Source organism: Sphaerodactylus townsendi, linkage group LG07 (assembly GCF_021028975.2).
Source record: "Sphaerodactylus townsendi isolate TG3544 linkage group LG07, MPM_Stown_v2.3, whole genome shotgun sequence".
NCBI lineage: Eukaryota > Metazoa > Chordata > Lepidosauria > Squamata > Sphaerodactylidae > Sphaerodactylus > Sphaerodactylus townsendi.
In genome coordinates, this window is record NC_059431.1 from 89,318,430 (window position 1) to 89,344,976 (window position 26,547).

Genomic DNA, 26,547 nt, shown 5'->3' on the forward strand with positions numbered 1-26,547 from the left:
GTGCATTGTGCTGTGTCAGAATACACCATTCATAATTTACTGGGGAGAAAAAGAAAAGTATTCCAAACTTCAATGATGCTCCCCCCCCCCCCCCCCCCCCGCATCTTTCTTTGGAAGGAAAAGAGCACCTCAAGAGCAACCATGAAGGCTAAAAGTCCCTATTTGAATATTTTGCTGCAAACTTCCATTGAAGTGACAGGCTTGGCATAGGCACCAGATTACCATCACACTTCATTGTGAAGCTGAAGATCCACGAGACCTCACTGGGCCAACCACTTCTGCACATCCTGTAGAAGAGTCCCCTCTATCTTCCACTGCTATAGTCCAGAAGCTCCATTTTGCTATGCTCGGGGCAGTGCCCCATACTCCTGATAAACCAATGATCTTTCACTAAAAACGTATTGAATACAGTAGTATTTCCTGTACCTCCTTGCCCATCAATTTTGTTGGATGCTGCCAAGCTCTAGTATTATAGGAAAGGGACAACAGGCTTCCTTTTTTCCATTTTTTTCACCCAGAGATAGCTTTATACACTTCTACCATGTCTCCCCCAGACTTTTTTCTAAGCCCAAATGATGGTGATGCTTGGATGAAATTCTTAGGGAGATCAGCAGAATTTTTGTATATAACTCCAAGTCTTATCATTGTTCCAGTGGTTGTTATCAACTTAGAAGATTTAAGAGGAAAGTTTGCTATAGTGAGGAACGCTTCAAGAATATTCACATTTCTCCACAGATTTTGAAGTTCCAGGTTACCTGGCTTCCTTTATAATACCCTGGAAATTAAAACTGACTTTATAATTTCTGAATAATAGGGACTACTGCATGTGGATAATGTGCTACTGTAATCTTCAGTTCACCCAAATATTCTTTACATTCTCAATGTGCCCACAGCTTTTTTGCAGTGATTTGTGCATCCTGACTGAAGAAGAAGAGTTTGGATTTATACCCTGCCTTTCTCTCCTGTAAGGAGTCTCAAAGCAGCTAGCAAACTCCTTAACTTCATCTCCCCATAACAGACACCTTGTGAAGTAGGTGGGGCTGAGAGAGTTCTGAGAAAATTATGACTAGTCCAAGGTCACCCAGCAGGCTTCATGTGGAGGAGAGGGGAAACAAATCCAGTTCTGCAGATAAGAGTCCACTATTCATGGGGAGGAGCAGGAGATCAAACCCTGTTTTCTAGATCAGAGCCCATCACTCGTAACCACTATACCATGCTGGCTTTCACATGTATGCTTGTACCCAGACTCTTTTTGTATGTTGGGTTTTTACTAATACTCAGGTTCTGTACATGAATCAGTTAACTACTTAAATGTAGTCTTGGCACAGTCATACAATCCCATCCAGAATTTTTTTTTTTGCTGTGACTTGTCAATACACATATCTGCAAGCCAAACAAAGGGAAAAGAGGCAGATGAGCTGAAATCTGTGGTCAAGTACATGCCCTGAATCTGAAAATCCTCAATATAGAATCTAGAATCTGAAAATATAGAATCTGAAAATCCTCAATATAGAATTAAGGAGCACAAGACAGACAAAATCTGAAAAAATAATAAGAGTGATAGCATTTTTGTTCAAACCTATTTGTAAATATATACTTTACATTTACAGTATTATAATTCTATGCCCCTGTTCATTACACCAGTACTGAGCTCCCTCTGGTGGTGTATACAGTTAGCCCTTTTCACAGCAGACAATGGTTTTGTTTTGTTTTTAATTTCCTCTCACTTTCCTACACTATTTACCTGCAATCTCTTTCATATCATACAAGAAGGAATCCCATTAAAGAACTTGTTGTCTGGGGCCAGCCACTTCAAACATCTGTTCTTAAATGTTGCCACTGGTAGCCTGTTTGCTTCTAGGTTTAACATAAAGTCACACATCGAAAAGGGCCATGTTGGTTGGAATAGTCTTGGGAAGGGTGAATGGGCATTTTACTATATCATTTTGGCTTAACTGATTTTATTATAATGTTGTGCCTGGTGAATTTTGTTAGCTGCCTTGAGTCTTTGAAGAAATGTGGGATATAAACTTCAAAAAAATATATGAGAAGTTTACCTTTAAACGAAAGATAACCAGTTTATGGGAGAATGTAACGTTCTCCGTCTGAGGGAAGACTTCTTGCTTGCTTGCGTGATTTCCAACCCTTCCTTTAAAAAGGGAGGAACATGTTCTTTCTACTTCCAGTCTCCTATAGTGGGAGTCGCCCTTCCTCAGTTCTATTCCTGCCTCAGTCAGGGACAGCTGCAGCAGGCACAGGATTTGAGTCCTCCTCTAACTTTCCTCTATTTTCTCTAAAAATCTACACTTTGTTCCCTGCTGTCCCTTTCTTCCTCTTCCCTTTCTTTCGCTTCTCCTATCTCCAGTACTCAGGCAGAGTTAGGGAGTATAGGAGAGGTAGGAGGGAGAAATTGTGGATTACAATGGGCCTTTACAATGGATTTTCAACTTTATGCCAATAAAAAAAACCTATTCCAGAAAACAACTACAGTGACAAGACAAGATTTTGAACTGCAGTTAGCCTAGATGGATCTGTGGACGCAGCTTAAGAAACACCTTTCTGCCTCAAGATACAAAGATACAAGATACAAAAATATCATACACAACCAAAAATCTAACAGTATGCATTTACAGGAAATGCTTCCAGTTAAAATGCTGAATTTTACTGAGCCATGAAGCTATCCCTGAAACAGATTTAAGTCAACTTCCTTAAAATGTTTTCATAAAATACTGGAAAATATCTGAGAATTTTCAAAAGTTAAAAAAACCTTACACAGACAGTACTTTAAAAAAATGAACATGTAACTCACATTTATGTCATATATATTTTGCATGTGATGGTTGTCCATACTAGCTTCCCCCACAACTGTACCCAACCACAGCACACCTCCAAATGACATTCCCCCACCCCAATATGAGAAGTTAAGCAGGAAGAAAAGCATCTAAGAATTGGAAGTGAAGGGCATGACTGATTCATTTTCAGCCTTTGCATATTTTTTTGCATTTCAAATCTCACCTGCCCCCCTTACACACTCTTCATGTGGGCAGACCAGTCTTTGATGATCATAAGACACCATTCTAATTGTCAAAAGGGCCTACCTTACAGCATTTCAGAACATTTGAGAAACAAGCAGGAACCTTCGAGAACTTGCAAGGGTCATCTCATTTCCCATTCCCACTATTACCTCTTTGCCTTCCCTGAAATCTTCAACAAGCTCTTCCTTTTACTTGTGTCCTTCTCTCCTTTCCACCAAACAGCCAACTTACATTTATCTGCCCTTCAACTTCCCTTCTCCCCACAGCAGCCTCCCCACAAGACAACTACAGCCAGGTTCTGTGATGCTGGCTGACGGGCCAGGCCTATTTGCATCATAGGGAACCCTCAAGGCTTATGGGACAGGAGAACATCATTTCCCCCTGACAATTTCCCCCCTTTCCTTTCCCCTGGCAACCCCCATATTTTCTCACCTTTCCTTGACCCATTCTCTCCTTCTCAGCCATTCACCAACCTGACTTTTATCAATCTCCTATATTCAGCTACATTATTTATTAAATTATACCCCATGTTTGTCCAGTGGGGACCAAGTAGTTTATATCATTTCTCTCTTGCCTTTTACCTGAACAGCCCTGTAAGGTAGGTTAGGTTGAAAGTATGTGACTGGCCCAAAATCACCCCTCCCCTCCACTTCCCTCCCTTGCATGCCACCCCTCAGTCTTCTCCCCCTTCCTCCACTAGATGTCTGGCTCCTTCCCCTCCCTTGCATGCCACCCCTCCCTCCCTTCCATGGCAGAATAGTCACGCACAATTCTAATATTTACCTCTGAGAACTTCTGTTTTTAACATTAAAAAGGGATTCCTTTTATCGTTTTGGGGTTTTTAACCCCACGTATATTTTTGTAAGGTTTCAGACTTTCGAGCAAACTCGGAGCATTTTTCAGATTTGTAGGAAGATCTGCCTTGTTCATTCAAAGCTCCAGTCACCAGAATTACTTCATTTATACCACACTTTTCTTCACAATAGGGACCGAAGCAGTTTGCAATATTCTCCCTTTCATCTGCACAACAACCCTGTGAGTTAAGTCAGGTTGAAAGTATGGGACTGGTTTATGACTTCGCAGTGAGCTTCCACAGCAAGTTAGGGATTTGAACCTGGGTCCTCAAGACCTTATTCTGAAACTCTAGCCTCTACACTGCACAGCCTTTCAAAGGGTGGCTGCGGCTGAACAATGGTAAGCAGCCGGGCCTAGCTGAGTCATGTAAGTCAGGTGATATCAAGTCACTCAAGGGTTGGTGTCAGGCCTAGGGTTGCAAACCTCTGGAGATTCACCAGAACAACAACTGAACTCCCAATGACACAGATATGACTCCCGGCAGAAAATGGCTGCTTCAAAGGGTAGGCTCTTTGGTATACATCCAGCTGAGGCCCCTCCCCCCTCCAGACTCTGCTGCAAAATCTCCAGGAATTTTCCAACCTGCAGTTGGCAACACTAATCAGATCTGCTCACAATGATTTCTCCCTCAAAGGCCAAAATTGGTCTCGAATGGCTCTGCCCCCTCCCCTCTGCCTCTTCACTCACAGAAACCCAGCCTGGAATGCTGTGATTGCCTGGCCAACAGCCACACAGGGCATCTGTCACTTAAAAAAAAAACAGACATGTTTATCATTTAGAGTTTTTTTAAATTGCCCATATTTTTGTTGTTATTTTGTTTAAATTTGAGATCTTTCTGCAAACCTGAGGCATTATCCAGATTTGTAGAAAGATCTGTCTTGCTCGTTCACAACTCCAGTCACTGGATCTGGCTGACTTGATTAGTAGTATATAGGTGATGATAAAATCATTCTCTAAACGTTCCAGGCTTCAGTTACGAAAACAAAAAGTTTCAGAGCAATTAGAAAAACTTTTCTACTTTTCTTCCAGCTCATATAGTTGTTTTTAAAAGTGAACCAATTACTTCTTGAAGACCTGTCAACATTTTCTTGATTGAAGGTGGGTATTTTGATCCTTGATGAATATTAATGTGATTTGCCATCAATCATGTGCTGTTTAGGCTGAGAAAATGTTTAAGTGAAGGATGAGCTAAAAAGCTTGGACCTAGCAGAAGTGTTCCATTTCTTCTAAATCTCCCCACCATTTAAACTCATCCCAGTCTAAATACAGATAGCACAGTATGTAACACACACAACAGCAACATCTTGAAGACACTGTCCACAAGCACTTGATCTTTTCATTCAACATTTTGATGATTTATTACCAGCCAAAATTATATACAGCTTCTCTTATAGAATAACTATGGAGCTTAATTATAAAAGGGACACTCTTTAGTATGAAAGCCTTCCCTGCCATATTATTGACTGTCTTAAGAGCCAGGAATTTGGAAGCCCAACCTAATCAAGAAGCATGAAAGAAAATCAGCAAAAAGTATTTCTTATTTTTCTAAATTTTTGTATACAATGAACACAATGTTTGTATACACTGAGTGACAGCATGGTATAGTGGTTATGAGGGGTGGACTGTAGTCTGGAGAACCACATTTGATTCCCCACTCTGCCACATAAGTGGCAGACTCTTATCCGGGAACTGGATTTGTATCCCAGCTCCTATACATGATGCCTGCTGGGTGACACTGGGATAGTCACAGTTTTTACAGAATTCTCTCAATCTCACCTACCTTATAAGGCGTCGGTTGTAAGGAGAGGTAGGGAAGGAGTTTGTAAGCTGCTTTGAGACTCTTTACAGAATAAAAAGGCAATGTTTAAATCCAAACTCTTGTTCAAAATGGAACACAGTACATCAGTTTCACAGTTACCACACTAAGGTCGAATCCCCACTACCGTCTTAGCCAGGTTTCAGAACACAAACTAACCAGGTTTGAGGGACGACCTCCCCGGTCGAATCCCCACTACCGTCTTAGCCAGCTTTCAGAACACAAACTAACCAGGTTTGAGGTCGTTTGAGTTCTGAAACCTGGCTAAGACGGTAGTGGGGATTCGACCGGGGAGGTCGTCCCTCAAACCTGGTTAGTTTGTGTTCTGAAACCTGGCTAAGACGGTAGTGGGGATTCGACCTAAGTTAACAGTTCTCAGATAGCATGTCAAAGAGCCACAGATGGGTCCCAAGCTACCAAATTACTAATATATACATGTGCCCTTCTAAGAAGATAGTTACATATATTAGAGACTGCAAGACCTAGGCCAGATTGTGACCACTCTAGTGGGTACCTGGTCACATCAAAGTTATAAAAATAACTGAGGGCCTACAGAAATCTCAGATGTTTACAGATATTATGGGTAAAAATAGATACCAGATTCAGACTGGCCAGATTCAGCCAGAAACACAAGATTTTCAGAAGTTTTCTGCAAAAGTCCAGGGGTCTGTTTTTTCTGAAAATTGTGACTTATCAAAGTGTTACATAAGTTGTTCCTGTTCATATTTCTAACATTTTAAACATAATATTGTAAATAAGGAATTCAAAATGTCATGGTAACACATTCAGCAACTGTCATTTCCTTATTTATTTAAGCACACAGGTCTCATATTAAGAATTATGTGTCTCTATTTACCCAGTCAGGTCTGAACATTAAACAAAAGATGTAAAAACTCAGATTACCACTACGGTTCAAAACATCTATTCAAAATCCTGGCAAGCTATCAGTTCTGCACTAAAGAGAATGTCTGTCTTTTGGCTGCAACTTTCTCTTACTACTGAACCTTAAACTCTAAAAAGGCCTAGTTTAAATTGTTATTACTTCCCTGAATATCAGAGCGTCTCTCAGAAACTAGTTTTTCCTGCCAAGTTTGGGTTGTTAATCAATTTTCACAGCTATAGATAAAGCTCAGCAAATCCTGGTCTTTTTTTTTTTAATAAACACCCTTCATTTCTCTTATATTTTAACTTTCTGGGAAATTTTAGAATTTTATTTATTTATTTTTTATATTACACTAGCGGGGCCTGGCCACGCGTTGCTGTGCCAATTGTCCTTCTCATCACAGTCCGCAACCCACACAGATGTCCATGCAGGTCCAATGATTCCCAGCATAGCCTTTTGGGGTGGTCAAATGGAATCCCTCTTTCCCTTTTCAATTCACATTGTTATATGGTGGTGTCTTGGTTTTTTTAGTATAAGGTAACCCTTTCCATTCCACAACGGAACTGTCCAGAGTGCGAATCCCGCTGTCCATGAGGCTGGTTGACACGCACAGTCCTGGCTTGGGTAAGGCAGAAATGGGGCAAGCAGGCTATCCCAGTCAGGCAGCAGAGGGAGGGTGGTGAGGCACTCAGATCGAGGCCAGCTCCCTGGGTTCTTAAAGGGCCACGTGCAAAAGAAGCAGAGCCAGTAGTGTTGGTTCGCCCCCACCCCGTGGATTTTCTTAGAAGAAAAAGGCAAACTCCAGCTCGCTTTTAGTAAAAGAGAGCTGTGGCGAATATGGGTGAAGAAGTGGGTAAGTGGTGGTTGGATGTGAGGGAGGGCAGAGTGAGGTGTGTGAGGATGAGCTGGATGTGTATGAGAGTATGTGTGTTGTGTGGGGGCAGTGGGTGAGGCACAGAGAGTGAAAGTTACCTGCGTGTGAGGGGGGGAACCCCACCTGACGTCTCACACGGCAAAGTGTGTATGTGTTTCACTTCCACATGTATTACCTAACAGTAATACCTATTTACTGTTTTCAATGCTCATCTCTGGCCATCTACGCGAACATTCTAAGGCCGTGGTGGCGAACCTTTGGCACTCCAGATGTTATGGACTACAATTCCCATCAGCCACTGCCAGCGTGGCCAATGGGAATTGTAGTCCATAACATCTGGAGTGCCAAAGGTTCGCCACCACTGTTCTAAGGGCACACCAACCCCTCAGGCCACAGACATGCTGCACGAACATTCTAAGGGTGACAGTTAAACACAGCCAGCTTCATGGCCTGGTGCGCCAGGAAAAAGACGTTTTACCTGGCTCAGGTATGGACTTTCGGCAATTTGAAGGTCCGATTACCTGCCTGTAACAGGGAGGAACGTCATTTGAAAATTTGGGGGCGATTTGTCCAGCTGTTTTGGTGTTAGGGCATGACTAACAAAGTCACTGTTAGCTTTTTATATAGATTACATTTATACCTGCCTTTTTCTGGAAGACTCAAGGTGGCTGCATTAGGGGTTCCTAATTTTTTAAGCCTGTGGGCATCTTTGGAATTCTCACACAGCATGGTAGACACAGCTATAAAATGGCTGCCACAGGAACCTACCACAAAATGGCTGGCAAGTTTACCGGCAATCATACATTGAAGATCTTTGTGTTGTGGTGGCAATCACAGTAAAAGCAATTATTTAAAAAATCTGCACAGCCAATCAAATCCCCAGTGGTCAATCAGAAGCCTTGGCAAGCTCCAGGAAAGGGATCAATGACATAATATTCTACATGCACTATGCTAGGGACCCTGACCTACATTAAGAATTTCTAAAAACAAGTTGTCTGAAAAGTTGCCCGACATTAAGTTGCACATTCCTCTTTCAAACTGCACACTCCCGCCCACCCCCCTAGACAACAGGAGAAATTTCATGATTGCCTGTGGAAATCCAGATATGATTTCATTTCAACACAGATTCATAAATACATAAGCAAAATTCATATGCAAGCAAGCACTTGTCACCAATTTGAAAAAAACAACGCCCCCACTCTATAATACTCAGGCTCACCAGGACCAGCTCTTTCCAGAACAGAATTGGAATTACAAGGATTGAAAACAGAACCCATTTTCACGGACACACAATTTTGAATAAGAATATTGTAGAAGCACAACAACAAAATTGCTCTACAGCTGCTGGAATGCCCTATGCCACTTTCAATGTGTTTCATTTTCCTGATATGAAGTGATGCTGCTCATTTTGATGCAATGAGAGGCTCGAATTAAATTGAAAAGACTCAACTGTAGGTTTCGTAACCAATCTAAAGGAAGACTGTTGGCAGTGTTATTTAACAGCAGAACAATAAAGAGTGCAAGGTGACCCTGTACGTTATTAGGAAAGGCCATGTTAGAAAGAGCTTTGAGGGCGTCCGTAGCAGTGGAAGGGTTGTTGGACAGGCGATCCATCCTCCAGCACGGATCAAGTCGGTTTCATCTAAGCGTCCTCAAAAAAGAAGTTCATATTGCATGTGTGATTTTAATGACCCCTTTACTAGATTTAAAACAAATTCGACAACGTAGCTGCTAAGGGTTTTGGTTTAAAATAAAATACTAGCACAAATGGGAACTGCTTGTTTAAATCTCTTCACCCAGTTTTTATTGCTGAAACACACAAGTGACTTTGATCCAATGGGCAAAACTTGAGTATATGCTTTCCTAAAAGGTAAACAAGTACCATAGCTACAAAATGTTTTCAGTGGGAAAATAGAACAAAAGGGAAGGATTTAAATCCCAACTTCCCGCCTAAAGGTCAGTTTCCATATCACAATGCATAAAATAAAAGCTGCAAAAGTTTTCAATTATATAAATATATCATACAATAAAATCTGTCATGCCAAGTTACATATAAATGAATTGGATCCAGACTGAACTGGCAATTCGACCAATTCACCTTTCCCACTGCTGGCCGCCCCAGTCATGCCATTCCTCAGAGTCTTCTATCTACTTGGAGTAACATTTCATTAAAATCAGTCTTAGGGCAAAGGCAGGGAAGTTCCATTCTGATATTCTGGATTCAACTAAAATGTACCAGATGCTACTGAAACAGCAAAGTAGGAGATTAAGTGTGGAGTAGAGGTTAGAGGGTTAAATTAGGATTTTGAGAGACCTGGCTTTGAAGCCCCACTCTGCCGTGAAAGCTTGCTGGGTGACTTTAGCCCATTCTCACACACTCTGCCTAACTTTCCTCACAGGGTTGCAAGGACAAAATGGAGGCGAGCAGAATGAGGCAAACTCCTTTGGATCCCCATTGTGAAGAAAGATGGGGGATGAATGAACTAAATAAGTTTTGGATTGATTAGAAGAACCATCGTACATATTTCAATTTTCTCACAATTTCCATGGCTTCAACTCATCCGGAAAATTTTATATCTTTAGTTAGTTGCCTAGCAGAATGAAAGCTGAGCCCTGTACAATGTCATTTAGCTTCCAGGAAGGGAGTGGAGGAAGCAAGTGCTTGCCTGAAGACAATGAAAGGAAAGTAGTAAGGTGAATATTAACCTGAGTGCTTCCTACTCAACTTTTTTCCCCTTCCACAAGTATCCAGTGTGGTCTAATAGAGAGAAATGAGAATCAGAACTACAACTTACAGACTGTTCACAGATTACTCTTAATCCACCCTAGCTATCAGTTAGGTTACCAGTGGCTTTCGCATGGGTTATTTTTCTTCCCAGTAATACTGACATGCCAGTTTACTATACAATGTAGGCTGTGACACAATGTTTGAACAGTACATTGAAAATTTTGAATGCACTCCATATACTTTCTCGATAACCCTTACAGCCAACTGTTCCACTTCCCGATGGGGGCAGACTGAGGCTGACAGCGTCCTGCAAAGCTATGCAGTAGGTCAGACAAGATAAAAAACCAGGGACATTCCATACCTCACTTCCCACCACAATCCAACATCACAGCATGGTAAGTCTCAGGAGTGGTGGTTCAGTGGGAGAGAATCTGCTTTGCATGCAGAAGGCCCCATGCTCAGTCACTGGAATCCGTAGATTTTTTTTAAAAAAAATGTATCAAGTAATAGCTCATGTGAAAGATCTGTACCTGAGACCCTTTGGAGCCACTGCCTACCTGAGTAGACAATACTGAATTCAATGCACCAAAAGGTCTAAGTCAGCATGAGGCAGCTTCATGTGTTCAAGATGTTTGCTGTCCGTGGCATGCCCCCCATTGGCCAAGTCTTAAGAGGCCAGTAAAGATCTACCACTTTGATTTTTTGGGGTGGGGAGAAACCTGTGAAGATAAAATGCACCAGGACACTCCTATTTGTTGTACTGTCACATATTTTTTCCAAGGAGCTCAGAGCTACATATATTACACTCCCTTCTCAAATTTTTGCAACCTCCCTGTGAGTAGATTAGTCAGAGAGACTGGCATTCCATGGCAGAGAGTGGATCTGAATTTGAGTCTCCCAGATCCTAGTCACTATTATGCAATGATTAGGATATCCTGAAGATTCACAAGTACCACAATTTGTTTATTTACTACATAAATTACTGAATTAGAGAGACTTTACACTGCCAAATCTAAGTAGCGGTATGAACTATGCAGAAGATTGGGGGGAAGGGGTGGGGGTACTCAGAAAGAATAAAGTGTCAGCAAGCCATACATGCTATCTATTCCTTGCCACAAGGAACATTAAGCTAAATCACACATAAAAATCTCCAAGGCAGAGAAGCTGCTAATTGCTAATTATTCAAGCTGACTTGCAGCCATTAATGCAACCCTTTCAAAGTACTAGGTTTACAATGTTTAAGATTCCTTAATGCTTTTTAGATCAGAAAACACAGGGAGTTGCCAACACTTGAGTGTCAATGTGACAGCCAACTTCTGAACAGGGTGATGAATGGGAACAAGGACAGAACAAGATGAGATGCTATTCTGGGAAGCTGCCAAGAATACAAAATACAGAAGCTAAAAACAAAGCAGGGGGGAGGGGGGAGCTACCTCTCTTCGGCTCAGCTATCAGAAGACACGCAGAACTCAAAATTAACTGAATTTACTGTCTACCTGGGCAATAATATGCCATAAAAGGGAAGGTGACCTAGGCACAACAGGCAGTCTACAAAAAGAACCCAACTAGCAACATGATTTTTGAAAGTATATTTTAGAGCTTGGGAGCAAGGTCTCAGCTCCTGCCTTCCATGTTACACTGTTCAGGTGAATACTGCAGAGAGTTCTGAAGTGAGCTAAACACAGAGATGACACTGGAAGAGTCCTCTTAGTACCAATGCGGTCCTTTACATACTATCCTAGGCATCAGTCACATGCCTCTGAACAGTATAAATTCTCCTTAAATTCTGTTCAGTCACACAAGAAATCTATTTTTGTCTACTATATATGGCTGCAACCCACCAGCATCTCTTTACGGAAAAAAAATTACTTTTATCAAAGCAGTAGCTTTTAGAGTCTGGACTCTATTTCAGAGTATTAAGAGAGCCGATTGGATTAATTAGGAATATATACAAATTCTTCCCTACCCTGCATCCTTTGCTCAACAGCTTTAATGTGACTAGAAAGACAGTGACAACCAAGACTAAGGGTAGCTAAAATTTTCAGGCCCAGTTTTTCATTCTCCTCTCCAGCCATAAGAAGAAAAGACAGCTTTTAAATTCTGTTGGTAATTGGGATTCCTTTGTGAAAGTAAAAGTATTCTCTACCAACAGTGTGGAGCGTTATGTCGGCCTTACAATTAAATCTCTATTTCCAAAAGCTTTTGAAAGCTTTTCGGGTTATTCTTTGAAAGCCTGGTTAAGTCTTCTATTTAACACATGACAGCCAGGATGACATGCTAAGCCATCATTCAAGCCAATTCCCTAAAACTCCTCTTCTGTCATTCGCAAGGAAGTAATGCTATTCAAGCTTCGATTTAACAGTAATATTTCTGTGTTACATGTGCACACTAAGGTGTGCTGCTACATACCTGTTATTTTGTCTCTTACAAGTTTGCAGGATTCTATCTCCCCAATGCTCCCAAAAAGACTTTTCAGCTCTTCTTGTGTCATGTTCTGAGGAAGATAGTTGACTATTAAATTGGTTTTGCTGTCCTCGGTGTTTCCAGAATCAACTGGTGATGAGCAGTTGTTGTTTATGGTAGTAGGACCATTGGTTGTGTTATTGCAAGTTGGTCCATTAGACAGTTGTGTTTCCATGGCAGCAATTACCTGCTAAAAACAGAGAAAATCGAACTGTCAGAATTCATATTTCAGAATCTATTAACAATTCCAGCCAGGAATTTAAATCTTCATCACTATGCAAAGAATGGCCAATTGTCAAGGCTGAAATAATGGCTCTACAATACATCAGCTTTAATTTCCTCCCCTCACCCCCCAAAATTTTTAAAGCAATATAAGACTTTAAAAGATTCTCTATATCAGGGCTATTTAAGCTTTTGCCGAAATCAAGGAATTAAAAACATTTTTTCTAGCCCTGTGCTCCATTATTTCAGTAAATCTTTTAAAAACTTAACTGTGAATATACTGAATCCAGGCAAAGCATCAGAAGTGAGAAAGTACAAAAGTCACATCTGGGAAGCTTCCACAATTATTGAAAAAAGATAAGACAGTAGATTTCACAGGAAGCCATTATTAAAAACAATGTACTGCTTTTGGTTATTTTTCCAGTAGGGAAGAGAGATTAATATGTTGGTCGTTCCACCAGCAAGTAATTTTATGTTCCAAAAGACTTCGCAATTGACAAGGCTTAAATGTAGAATTACTGGCAATTGCTTACATCTCTGGAGTTCCTCTGACATGAAAAACTTTACTACCAATTAGAATGCTACAATTTGAATCTCTGTTGTTCCTTCCAGTGCTTCTAGAGTAATACAAGCAGATATGCACCTATTTTTAAATTGGGCTAGTCTATAAATCTGTCAACAAAATAAGGACTGCTCATTTTGAACAGAGGATAAAACTCGGTCTTCCCTAAATGCAAAAGATTTTATTTCAGCTTCAGATAGACTGCTAAAATGTAGCAGTTCGCAACTCTTCTATGCGAGACCTAAAGATTGTTTTTAAATTAGGTACTTGGTCAGTTTTCAAATAAGATTTCCAAACCTAACCACCTACATTTTCTCAAACCTGTCAAGACAGAACATAACTCTAACCCCATCAATAGCGTAATGCACAATTATGCTGTGCTAATAAAATTATTCTGCTCCAAATCCACTGAAAGACCCTGACTTCGAAAGGCAATGGAAAAATGGTTCTCAATAAGCAGGTTCCAGATTGTCAAAAGAGCAGCAGAGCTTCTGCCGTCTTGCTCCCAAGGGTTTTAGGCCCACCATGGAATGTGACAGAAGGTACAGTAGAAGGGCAGAAGGGTTAGTAGATGCCCTGCTTACTATGGCATCATGTACAAGCCTTTGCTTCATTCATGCAAGAGCTTATGCAAGATTCAACAGCAGGAATTACAACAGTCAAAACAGTTCCTACTTTAGTCTTCAGGACTGAAAAAAGGGGGAAGGTGGCAAATTATTTCTTCTGTAAACTCTGTTCACAGTAAACTCATTATTCAGGAATTTGACAACAGTTAACCTGCTAGTAACCTAAAAAGAGCTATGTCAGTACTGGCATTTCTGTTCGTTTATAGCTATAGTTGATCAAAAGGAAAGAAGGGGATTAGGAATCACCCAGAAAATGGCTGGGTTCCAGAAAAAACAGGAAATACAAAACAAAACAAAAAAAACCCCAGTCACATAACTGTTGGTAAAGCAAATCTTTTTTAAAAAAAATTCAATAATGTATGCTTACAGATTAACTTCTGAATTCCCACAAGATTTAGCTGGCCATGCAGAAACCAACTAGGAACGATTTTAAAAAAGATTTCTAGTCAGACATTCCCATTTCTGGAAAGAGTGACGGGCGGCAACAATATCTTCAGACTGAAGCTTCCTAGAAGTGTCTAACTGTAACATATTGACTGACTGACTAATCAGCACGATTTTAAAGAGGGAACGGACTGTATTTATTTTCACATTTACATGGCAAGAATTAAATCCTAAAATCAATATTCAAATTTACAGGTGAAACAGTGTTGTGCTAAATCATGCTGCTAACACAGAATGATTTGCTTCTGCATAAGACATTATTAACATCCTATACTTTAACAAATTAGTTTCTCATTAAAGTGTTTATAAAAGAAACCTGTTCACCTGATGAGAAACTTGATTTGAATATGTTCTGAATTTACTCTTTTCAGCCAAGCAAATCAACAAGTGAAAATTCTATTATTTCATTAGTAACCAAAAAATGTACAACATAAATTATTTTCAAAAGCAACTTACACGGCATTCAGACCATACCAAAACAGCTTTAATACAATACTATTTTTTAAGTTACACTAAAGTAAACAGATAAGTTACAATCAAGAAGAAGGCAGGTGGCATTTAAGGAAATCTTAGGTGTATCAGAAGTTTAGAAAGATGTCCTGCCCAAAACCTGGGATACAGCCTAATTCCTACCCAAAACTTAGAAAAGATGTACCAAATTATTCCAAATACAATTTAAAGTGTTTGGTATGGCCTCAGAACCACTGTAACATGTTAAAAATAGCCTACAGAATTTAAGAAAAATCCCACAGACCCCAGTCCAAGGCTCTGCTGCCCACGAACCACTTCTAAGCAGAGAAGCCACATCACACAGTCTGACTGCCATGTTAGTTTGGAGTTGCCGTCTGCAATATGGACACAAAAAGTACCGTATGTTAGATTAGCAAGATAATGCAACAAATCAGTTTGTACAAATTTACAGTAATTGTATTTATATTCCCAGCACGTCCATGCAGTGTGGCTTAATAGAATTTCAGGCAATTCCAATCTAATCTTTTCAAATTCGTTTAACATGTTTTTCTTTCAAGAATTAAAATACTTTTTAGAAGCCTGATTTAAATGTAGCATGAGCTGGTTACTTTGTACTCAACCGTAGCCCTATCTTAATGCTCTCATACCACCCATATATTAAAAAATCCACCTTACAAAGATAAAAATTAGATGCTAAGCCAATTGGAGATGAAAGTAGAGACACATGGAAGAGAAAACAATTAAGTTGTTCTAATTTAGAAACTGAACCCATGGACTACTTTATATAGAACAGTCACCTTCACGAAGCCTTCTAAAGTACCTACCCTGTTTCCCTGAATATAAGACATCCCCTGAAAATAAGATGTAGTAGAGGTTTTGCTGAAGTGCGAAATATAAGGCATCCCCCGAAAGTAAGACGTAGCAAAGGTTTTATTTGGAAGCATGCCTGATGAACAGAACATAGAAAAATAAGACATCCCCTGAAAATAAGACATAGCGCATCTTTGGGAGCAAAAAATTAATATAAGACACTGTCTTATTTTCAGGGAAACACAGTATCAACCGCTTCCTCTTTCTGCTGGACTAATCTGTTAATTTTATTGATAAAATATTTGGCAGGATTTGATATTGTACTAGCAAACTAGTTCACTGTACATAGGGAAACAGTAGAAACAAGTAACTTCATAAAGATGGAGCAAGTAAACCAATAAACAGAAATGTTTTCCATCATTTATTTTCTTCAAGGCACACAGAAAAATTAAAATCCCATGCAAATTGTAAACCCAGTGGGATTTAAATTTAGCAAAGCTAGGCAGTAATGAATATAGCTGATAAGCCAATTATAGTGTATTACAGCTTGCCCAGGTATTTACATGATGACAATAGGGAAGTTTTGTGCCACAAACATGAATGTGCCAAGCAAGGCTAGTCAAGTCTTCCATTTAGATTCTTTTAACAATCCAGCCACGAGTGTACTCTAGTGACAATAAATTGCATACTGACGCAGGCATGCATGTTTATATTCACAAATGAGACTTCATAAAAACGTTGCTATCAAAGGAGGTCGTTCCTCTGAAGGACAGTTTATTTTGGGTTTTAATCACAACAACAGTTCAACTGTGAGAGTTAAATCTTGCAACTAGGAGTCCAAAGCTACAGCCAATAAAACAAGCTAATTAGCCCACCAACCCAGATAACCTTCATTAAGCCATTGTGGTTTATCAAAAGCCTGAAAAGAGCTCACTTACTTTCATTTTATGAAAAAGAAGTTTCCAAACTAACCCTGCAAGGAAATGGTTGGTCACTTGTGGTCAATGAACAGGTGGTCATTTCCAATACAGGTTTAGACCATTACATTAAATGTCCTTTCGGTTGAAGGTCAAAGTCATAATGACGACTTGGTACTTTAGAGCATATTAACAGTGCTCCCAAATACACTACTGTTTCCAATTTGCAAGCAAATAGCACTATATAGAACCTCAATTAAGTGCGTTTACACACCTAGCTGCTCTCTTCTCTCTGCAATTGTCTCTTCTATCTGCAAAAGCATGCTTTCTACTATAGAACAGGGAATCCTCCAAGGACAGAATTATCAAGTTACGTTGAATATGAATGAGATAAGCAGGGAAAAATTCAACAAGAGATGGAACACATACTGAACAGGACTGACATTTATTAGCTGTTCATGTAATACCTTTACAAACCTGATAAAAGCAGTGGTACAGGATACATTTAGTGTCATGTCATTGTACATGGCTCACTAGACACATTGCTCTTCACCATATCATCAAAACCCTGTACTCTTTTCACAAAAATATGACACACAAGCAATTCTGGTGGCTGATATTATTAGCTGAGTCAGGAAACAGCACTCTCTCTAGGTTCTGGCAAAAAAGGATAGTCGCCGGGTCAAAGGAGATTAATAGGCAATCAAATACAGTAGACCGCTGCTTGTTGGAATAATCAAACATCACCAGACAGTGGTATATATAGTCCAACCGGGCAGAAAGCGGGTTCAAGAAAAACTAGAGCCAAATTGTTCTTACAGCCTCCCCAGCAGACATAGATAATTTTCAGTTCTGGGGATACAACACTGTGCAATTCTGTGTAAAGTAACTCCAGTCTCAGCCCACTAAAATGAATGGACTCAGAATAGAGTTAAGTCTAGTGAGGATTGTACTATGAGGCTGATCTGGACCCAGCATTGCCTTCCTAAGTACATTTTTCTGTGCCCCTGCTACCCAACATCTATAAACAAGATTTACACAACACAAATCTCCTGCAGCCTCTTTCCAAGTAAACGTATCTTCTAAAGACTTCAGGAATTTCTAATGTTAAGGTTAATGAAGAATGCAACACTGCTTCAAACCTATTAGCCACAAATTTGTTTTCAAAATGATTTAAGGCTATAGTTGGCTGATGTCACTAAAATGGAACTGCTTTTTTTAAAGAACCCCCCCCCCCCCGTTTGGGTACTTGTTGCTACCCAAATGGCCAGCGAGCCACACAACCTACATGCAACAATAGCTGCCCTTCAATAACAAGTATAGAAGACATGAAAATTATAAGCAGTGGTTTGGAGCAGATGTAGTCACAGGTTGTGAAATGCCTATAGAGAACTCAAAACTAAACTCTGTTGGTCAATATCCTGTCATCTCTCCTCACAGCGCGCAGTTGGCCTAGCATGCACTAAAATCCATTTCTTTTCACTGGAAGTACACAATTTTGTGTTTCTTGGTTGTTTGGAAAAAGCCTCTGAATTAGTGAGGAGGTATCCTCTTTCGAGGTTTATAGAAGGCACTGCAGGGCTGTAATGTTTGACAGCATTTAGTGGGACTTGAGCTGCAAGCAAGGTTTTTTTTTCTGTCAAGTGTTTTATGAATGATTTATTTTATGTTTGTGGAATAAATTATACCCCCTTGAGCTGTAAAGGCAGCATATAACATTTTAATAAAATAAAATAAAAGCCACCCTTTAGCTCTTTTGTATTTAAAATATTTATAACCACTTGGTATGTGCGTGCAAACCCAATGGGAGAAAAGTGACATAGTTCTTGAAATCAACAGACAAAAGGAATAGGAGGGGGAATGTTATAACGTTAATAAGTGTTTATATATCCAACGCATAGAAGAAACTGTGCCATGGAAGTTTTTCTCCTGTTTTGACATTTGATAAATTCATCAAAAACAGTTTTGGTGACAAATTGTGGGTTAGGCTGATTTGTAACACAAACAATTCCAGATTTATGACAGAAGAACGCATGACATTCAGTACAGGGCTGGCATTGCGTGCCATTATGATCACAGCAAGGTCTCAAGCAAGTAAGCCATCTAAAGCAGGTGTCTGGAGAGGTAATTTTTTTCAAGTAAATATAATGTAGATCCCTGCCCCCCCCCCAAAAAAAGCCACAAATCTGGAGGCACATTCACTTATATAACGACAGGTTGTGCCAGCGTAATTGATTACATTGCAGTCTCGCCATCTTTATTAGTAAAAGTGGTATTCTTTGAAGTAGGGGACACGTGTCTAAGTGATCACTGCCCCCTCAGGCTAGTACTCAAATGTGATACAAGTGTAATACTTCCATCAGTCCCAGAGATGGCTGAAGGGCTATTTTCAGGGCAGAGGAGATTGAAATGGTCAGACCATTTGCAAAACAAGGTAGCTCAAATTTTGTCAACTGATGAATTGACAAACTGTCACGTGGCTATACTGAAATGTGGAAATGACATTTTAGAGCAATATGAGGAGATAACAAACCAACTTAAACCTATATTAAGCAATAACAAAGGTCCATTTCCAGTGATTCATTCAAATCATGCCTGGTATGATCGAGAATGCAAATCCTTTAAAAAAAATCTGCTAAAACAAATGAGGCAAGCAAGATATAGCAAAGAGGAAACTAAGCTAACTCAAGTAAAACAACTCAAAATACAATATAGGGATTTGCTTAATAGAAAGAAAGAAGAACATGCCAAACAACTTTGGGAGAAATTAGATGAGGCCGTTAAAGGAAAAAATGAGTCCCAATTTTGGGCATTAGTTTCCTTAGGAACAAATAGAACAGCCAATCAGTTTGAAGCCCAAATATCAGGAAATACATGGTATGCACATTACTCCAGAATTTTTGGTATAACACAGTCAACATTCAGTTCTTCAGAAGACATAAGTCCATTATGTAATGTAAAAATTTCGGCTTTACCAGACTGGCCTCCAGTCTCAGAGAAAACAATTAAGAACTTAATTTCATCTTTGGCATCTGGCAAATCACCAGGTGAGGATTTAATTCCACCTGACTTATTTAAATTTTTTTCCAGTTGGTGGTCTCCAGTGTTAGCCAAGGTATTTACTCATATTAACAAATTTGGTATCTTCCCCAAAGGCTGGAAATTAAGTATAGTGATTCTAATCCACAAAAAAGGTGACAAAACCGATCCAAAGAACTATCAACCAGTAAGCTTACTAAATACGGCCTCAAAAATCTACGGCAAATTTTTATATCAAAAATTAGAAGATTGGGTTATAGACAACCATCTAATATATCCACATCAAGCAGGTTTTAAAAGAGGACAATCTACCATTGACCACTGTCAAAGCCTTTACAATCTGGCATTTTCAGGAATAGAAAGCCCTACTAGAGCCTTATATGTGGCTTTTGTTGATCTGGCCACGGCTTTCGATTCAATTGACAGAAACAGACTCTGGTCAAAACTAGAGAAATTAAAAATCGATCAACGTTTGTTATTCCTTCTTCGTGAATTACATACAGACACCCAGGCTAGGATTAGAGTTGGTATGATGGGCTCCCTTACAAACAAGATATCAATTAAACGAGGTGTAAAGCAAGGCTGTGTCCTAGCTCCACTACTTTTTAATCTCTATATAAACGATATAGTACAAAGGTTATCAGGACCAGAATACATAGCCCCCTCTATTAACCAACAGAAAATTTCCATCCTATTGTACAATGCATGGTGACATGGTCCTAATTTCTCAAACCCGATTGGGATTAAAAAGACTGCTCAATAGTTTGGGTGAATATTGCAAGGAGGAAGCACTCTCCATCAATTATATCAAAACAAAGGCTATGGTATCTAGGAAAAAACCGAAAAAACACTCCTGGACGATACAAGGAATTCCTATAGAGCAATGCAGCTCATTTAAATATCTCGGAATTAACTTTAGTGAGACCTTAAATTGGAAAGTACACTTAGGAACTTTAAGAATCTCAGCTATAAAAATAATAGGGGCAATCATGAGATTCTACTACTCAAAAGGTGGTTGTCTTGTAGATCCAGCTGTAAAACTGTTCGAAAGTAAAGTCATCTCACATATGCTATATGGAATAGAAGTTTGGGGCTGGAATGACCTTATACTCAAGACACTGGAATCCATTCAGAACCTTTTTTTAAGACGGATTCTGATGCTGCACGGAACACCGGCTGCACTAATGAGGGCAGAGTTAGGTTTACCATCAATTGAATCACGGGCCCATCTTGCAATCTTGAAGGTCTGGAAAAAAAACAGCTCAGATAATAAGGAAACCTTTGGTCATCAGTCTTTTACTCTCCTGATGACAAAAAATAAAAACCGCTCTACCTTTTTCGAAAAAATTCGATCTCGGTACACTATTCCAGATGATCTATTAAGAGTTTCAACATCCAATGCTGAACTCCGAGACTGGGTGTACAGAGAAGATGCCAGAATAAACAGACAATTAATAGTTCAGACAAAAACTGCTCCATGGTACAAACTATTTAAAAGAGATCATATTAGAGCTACATATCTGACCACTACACTAACAAGAAATCTAAGAATAGCTTATACTTCTATTAGATTTCAAGCAATGCCTTCAGCAGTGCTTAGTGGCAGATACACACGAGTACCATTTTCCCAGCGCTTTTGTATCTGTGGAAAACAAGAGCCTGAAGATCTCTTCCACTACATACTCTCCTGTCCTTTATATTCTGAAATAAGGAAAAGGTTTTTGGAGCCAATACTACCTAGGACAGCTTTTTTGTCCGATGATGAGAAACTGATTTTCTTATTATCGGATATTGATTCCTATGTTTCTTATAAGATGGCTCTCTTTGCCCTGGCTGCTAGGAAACTACGAGCAAAGTATTTAAAGCGCTGTTTGAACTAATGTTGTAAAGTACTGGAGATTAACTTAGACTAGCTGAAGAAGCTGCAAAAACATCTGACGTATTTGATGGGGCATTTTAATTTAGAGATTGTGAACACTAATAATTTATATTTTAATGTAAAACTAAATTATTGTTTTAATTTAAATTATTGTTTTAACTAAGTTACTGTTTTAACTGCATGTATTTTTGTATTGTTATAGCCAATGGCTCAAACAACAATAAATACCTGACTACCCAAAAAAAGCCCCTCAAGATTTACTGCATCCTAATACAAATCTGAACTCCAGAATCAGGAAAGTCTATATTAGAATATCTAATTGCACATACCTCAACCAATTTTAAAATAACCAAAACAAAATTTAGAACTAGGACTGTTAGCCACCTGAAAGATCTTGTAGGAAATATAACTTATTCAATAAATGTGTGTGTTTTAACTATTTTTATATCCCATGAAGAATCCTGAATAAATATGACATTCAAGATCAGTGCCATGTGAGACTGCAGTTGTTTAAAAACTTTTGTAGCTACCCTGTTTCCCCGAATATAAGACATCCCCTGAAAATAAGACGTAGTAGAGGTTTTGCTGAAGTGCGAAATATAAGGCATCCCCCGAAAGTAAGACATTTCAAAGTTTTTGTTTGGAAGCATGCCTGATGAACAGAACACAGAAAAATAAGACATCCCCTAAAAATAAGACATAGCACATCTTTGGGAGCAAAAATTAATATAAGACACTGTCTTATTTTCGGGGAAACACGGTAAACAAAGAATTCAAAGATCGTGATTTTTGTATACTACAGTCCACAGAAGATGTTCTCATTTTAATTCACTTCAGTGCAAGACAGAACTCCAAACAGGAGTTACAATTCAGCCTATGAATATCAAGACAGATTTTTATATATTACTTGGAAGCAAAAAAGTATAATGTTTATAACTGACTTTGACATTGTTCATTACACACCTCTCCCTCTTTTGCATCCAAAATTTCATATATCCAAGACAGTCTGTTTTTTTCCTATGATGCCCTTGTCTCTAAGCTACTTTACAACAAAACCAGCATACTCTCATGGATTGAGGACTACAGAAGGCAAGTTCAGAAGACAGTAATGAGACAATGTTAGAGCAAACTCATTAAAATGAACTGTCGTCAGGAAAGCTTTACTCAGAGCACATTAGTCAACTCATCAATGCCACATCAAGGTAGGAGACATAGCCAGGAAAGGGAAATAGTTTCTGGTGGGAAAACCATGTTAGCCTGTAGTGTATATAATTTTGCTAATATGCAATCTATGTGATGTAGTACATGTAGTCTAGTTTGTAGTCTATATAATTTGCTAAAATGCCAAGTGCCATGACAATGAACTGTTAACCAATGGTGACATGATACTGTCCTGTTCGCCCAGTGGATCAGGCTTCAGCGTCGCACTCAAGATACAGTGAGAGGAAACCCAGGCACAGTGGAAAGGAGGTGTGTGCTGCGAGGCTGCCCAGCCAAAAATGCAAGACCACCCAAACGCCATTGAAAGCACACACCTGAGTGAGCCAGCCCAGACAACAGCAACACATCAGCCGGCTGCCCTGGAAAGGAGGCACCTGCCACAAGGCCACCCACATGCCATGGCAAGGAGGCTGTCTGGTTAGCCTGCCCCCCCATTCCCCGCCAGTCAACTCAACCCCTCCCCCAGACCAAGCTGGCCTCTGCAGAGAACCGCTGGTAAGCCTCTGAGGCTTCACAGGGCCCAGCAGAAGCCCCCCCCCCCCACTAAAGGAGCAGATTGAGGGTGAAAAACTTCACAAACAATATATTTTAAGGTTTGTGATGCTAATGTATCCAAGTTAGGCATGCAGTCTGCTACAGGAAACAATGTTTGCTAATAATTCTACTACGACCTCGTCATCAGTTTTTCTGTGCCATGTTCTTCTCCAAAGAGATGCTGAAGGGTAGGTGGCATTCTGAAGTACATTTGGAAATGTGGGTGGTGATGGATATGGCCAATAATCAGTGATTTAATTACTAAAGTGAGAGAATCCTGTCTGCAAAGTACTCACTCCCACGTAAAAATTCATGTCACGATACCAGGGAGGTAGATATGCACAACTGACAAAAATGCACTCTGCATACACTAATATTCTCTTCACCTGTTCGCAGTCTCAGCAATTACCATTCTTGGTTCTGATGTACTCAGATCCTAACATTTTAGTTTATTTTAAAGCGAAATATTATGCCCAACTTCTGCTTTTCAGCAACAAACAACTACTTTTTCTGCAGTAAAATTCTCTGGAATTAAACCCGACTGCACAGGTTAGTGCTTTGCTATCTCAGATTTTGGAAGAATTGAGGACACAAGTTTGACAATGGTTTTCAATGCTAAGTGTCAGGAATGTGGCAGATGCTCACCTAACCTCAACACACGTCAAATTACAGGAAAGAGCTTGTAATAATTGTATTGAGTAGTCTGGTCCTTAGGTCCCTTCTCTCCTCCCTGCTGCAGAATCCCAGAGATACTCTTACCTTTTGCCATGCTCTAAACCCATGTTTATCAACTATCCTGTTTCTTGTCAGTGATCTGGGTTATCTGGGGAACTACCAAAGATTTGAGTCTTAGAGACCAACAGGAGTTTCAGGCTACCAGCTTTCAATAAGTTTTCTGAAATACTTTCCAATGCCCAAAAAGATCTGATTTAGCATATTTAATTTTAAAGTAGTACTCCAAATTAATTTTGCATCCCAACAAATACTTGAACTGAAGTATTAGGTAATGGAAAAATTAAATCAACCATTGTTTGAGCATTACATTCAAATAACTACAAATTGTTACATAGAAACAACAACAAAACTAAAGATAATGCAGCATGTACTTCCCTACTCACTGTGAAGGGCCCTTCTCCTGGTAGGCTAGGAGGACATCTTGGATGTTTCTCCGTCCTTCAGCGAGAGGCAGGAAACCTTTTAATGTCACTTCCTGCAGGAGCCCAACTGCCATGTTCTAACCAGTAGCTCCTGACAAAGCAGTGTAAAACTTCAAAACATGAAACGGTAACCTGAAGTGATAATCATAAACTTTTTGGAACTAGGCTCAGAGAAAACAGTAACGAGAAAACAGAAAGGTACAGAACAGAACAACCTGTGTAGAATGTATGTGAAAAGGAGGAGGACTAGTGATGAACCAGGGAGGGCCAAGATGTCCTCCTAGCCTACCAGGAGAAGGGCCCCTCACAGTGAGTAACCAATGGACCGTTCTCCTGGAGGCAGAGGACACCTTGGATGGGACCTCCATGAGCAGTGTCCTGCAAAAATGGGTGGGTCCATCCTAGTCCCCAAATATGTGTTCTAGCACCCTCTTGCCGAAAGCTGTTTCGGCCGAGGCGAAGGACTAAATTTTGTAATGACGGATGAAGGAGGATGGCGAGGACCATGTGGCTGCTCGACAAATTTCTTCTACAGAAGTGTGCCTCCTAAAAGCTGCATTTGTAGCCGCACATCTAATGGAGTGGGCTGTGACACCCTGCAGTATAGGAAGACCAACGGCATTATGGGCCTCAATAATACATACCTTCAGAGGAGAACATATGGTTGCTTTAGACATAGGTGTGCCCAAAATTGGGTTGGAAAACATTAATAAACAGAGTCTCTGTTTTGCGGAAAGGTTCCGTTCTAATGATAAAGGCTTTTAGAGCCCTCCTAACATCCAAGATATGCCAAAATCTTTCCTTGGGGTGAATTGGATTTGGGAATTAGGGATGATAATTTCCTATCTGAGATGAAAGGTAGAGTTAATCTTTGGAAGGAACGTTGGATCCGTTCGCAGGACCACCCTATCGGTGTGAAAAATGCAAAAATTAGCGTTAACCAATAAAGCTCTTAATTCAGAGACCTCCTAGCCAATGTGAGGGCTAACAGAAACAGGACCTTCATTCTAAGCCATTTTAGGTTGATAGTCTGAATCGGTTCGAAGGGTATTTTGGTCAATGCAGTTAAGACGGAATGAAGGCACCAAGATGGAAATCTGTGTACTACCAGTGCTTGGGAGAGTCTGACCCCTCGTAGAAATCGCATGACATCCTGGTGTCGGGATACTGGTATTCCCTTTGCCACTGGCCATACTGTGGACAGAGCTACTACCTAACGACATAAGGTGGAGCTACGGAATCCCTTCTCGAAACCCTGCTGAAGAAATTCAAGTATGCTGTGAACTGAGGGGCGTTCTAGGTCCACCGAGTGACCTCTACTCCATCTCACAAAAGTTATCCAGGAGGAATTATAGATGTTAATAGTCAAAGCCCTTCTAGAGGCTAGAATAGTTGTGGCAACCTTCTCTGAATATCCTTTGTGAAGTAGTTGGAGCCTTTCAAGTACCACACGTTCAGGTTGAGTCATCTCAGATCCGGATGGTGAACCAGACCCTGGGAAAGGAGATCTGGAATGGTTGAAAGTTGCAGAGGAGTGGCTGCAGACATCTCCTGGATGGTGGAGAACCATGGCCTTCTCTGCCAACGCGGAGCTACCAGTATGACCATGGCTCCTTCCAGCCATATTCTCCCAAGGAATCACTGGGAAAGGAGGAAAGGTGTTCAGAAGTTGAGGTGGCCAAGGTGCTGTTAAGGCATCTGAGGCGTACCCTCTCAGATGATGGTGCCGAGTCATGAAGAGAGGGAGTTGTGCGTTCTCTGGGGAGGCAAACAGGTCCATCACGGGAGTCCCGAATGTCTGGCAAATTGATTGGAAAACCACTGGGTCGAGCTTTCACTCCCACTCCGAGATGTGTTGTCAGCTGAGCCAGTCTGCCTGATGGTTCAGTGTCCCTTGGATAGGAATGGCTTCCAAGGATAGCAGATGGTGTTCTGCCCAGTGGAAGATCTGGGAGGCCTTCTGATGTAGTCTGGAGGAAAGGGAGCCACCCTGGTTGTTGATATACATCGT

The 26,547-nt window shown here is 40.2% G+C and overlaps 1 protein-coding gene across 12 annotated transcripts in view; it reads right to left on the reverse strand.

Moving 5' to 3' along the window:
• Window positions 1-26,547, reverse strand: part of ELAVL2 (ELAV like RNA binding protein 2) — a 213,600-nt gene that overhangs the window by 85,791 nt on the left and 101,262 nt on the right. For 5 of the 12 annotated variants that reach the window (XM_048503242.1, XM_048503240.1, XM_048503241.1 and 2 more), the window contains 2 exons: window positions 15,263-15,353; window positions 12,601-12,844 (listed from right to left, as the gene is read on the reverse strand). In XM_048503242.1, the coding sequence (XP_048359199.1) occupies window positions 12,601-12,844; window positions 15,263-15,334 (316 nt within the window). In that variant the 5' untranslated portion in view covers window positions 15,335-15,353. The remainder of the gene's footprint in view (window positions 1-12,600; window positions 12,845-15,262; window positions 15,354-26,547) is intronic. The other 7 variants (XM_048503243.1, XM_048503244.1, XM_048503245.1 and 4 more) reach the window with 3 other exon arrangements.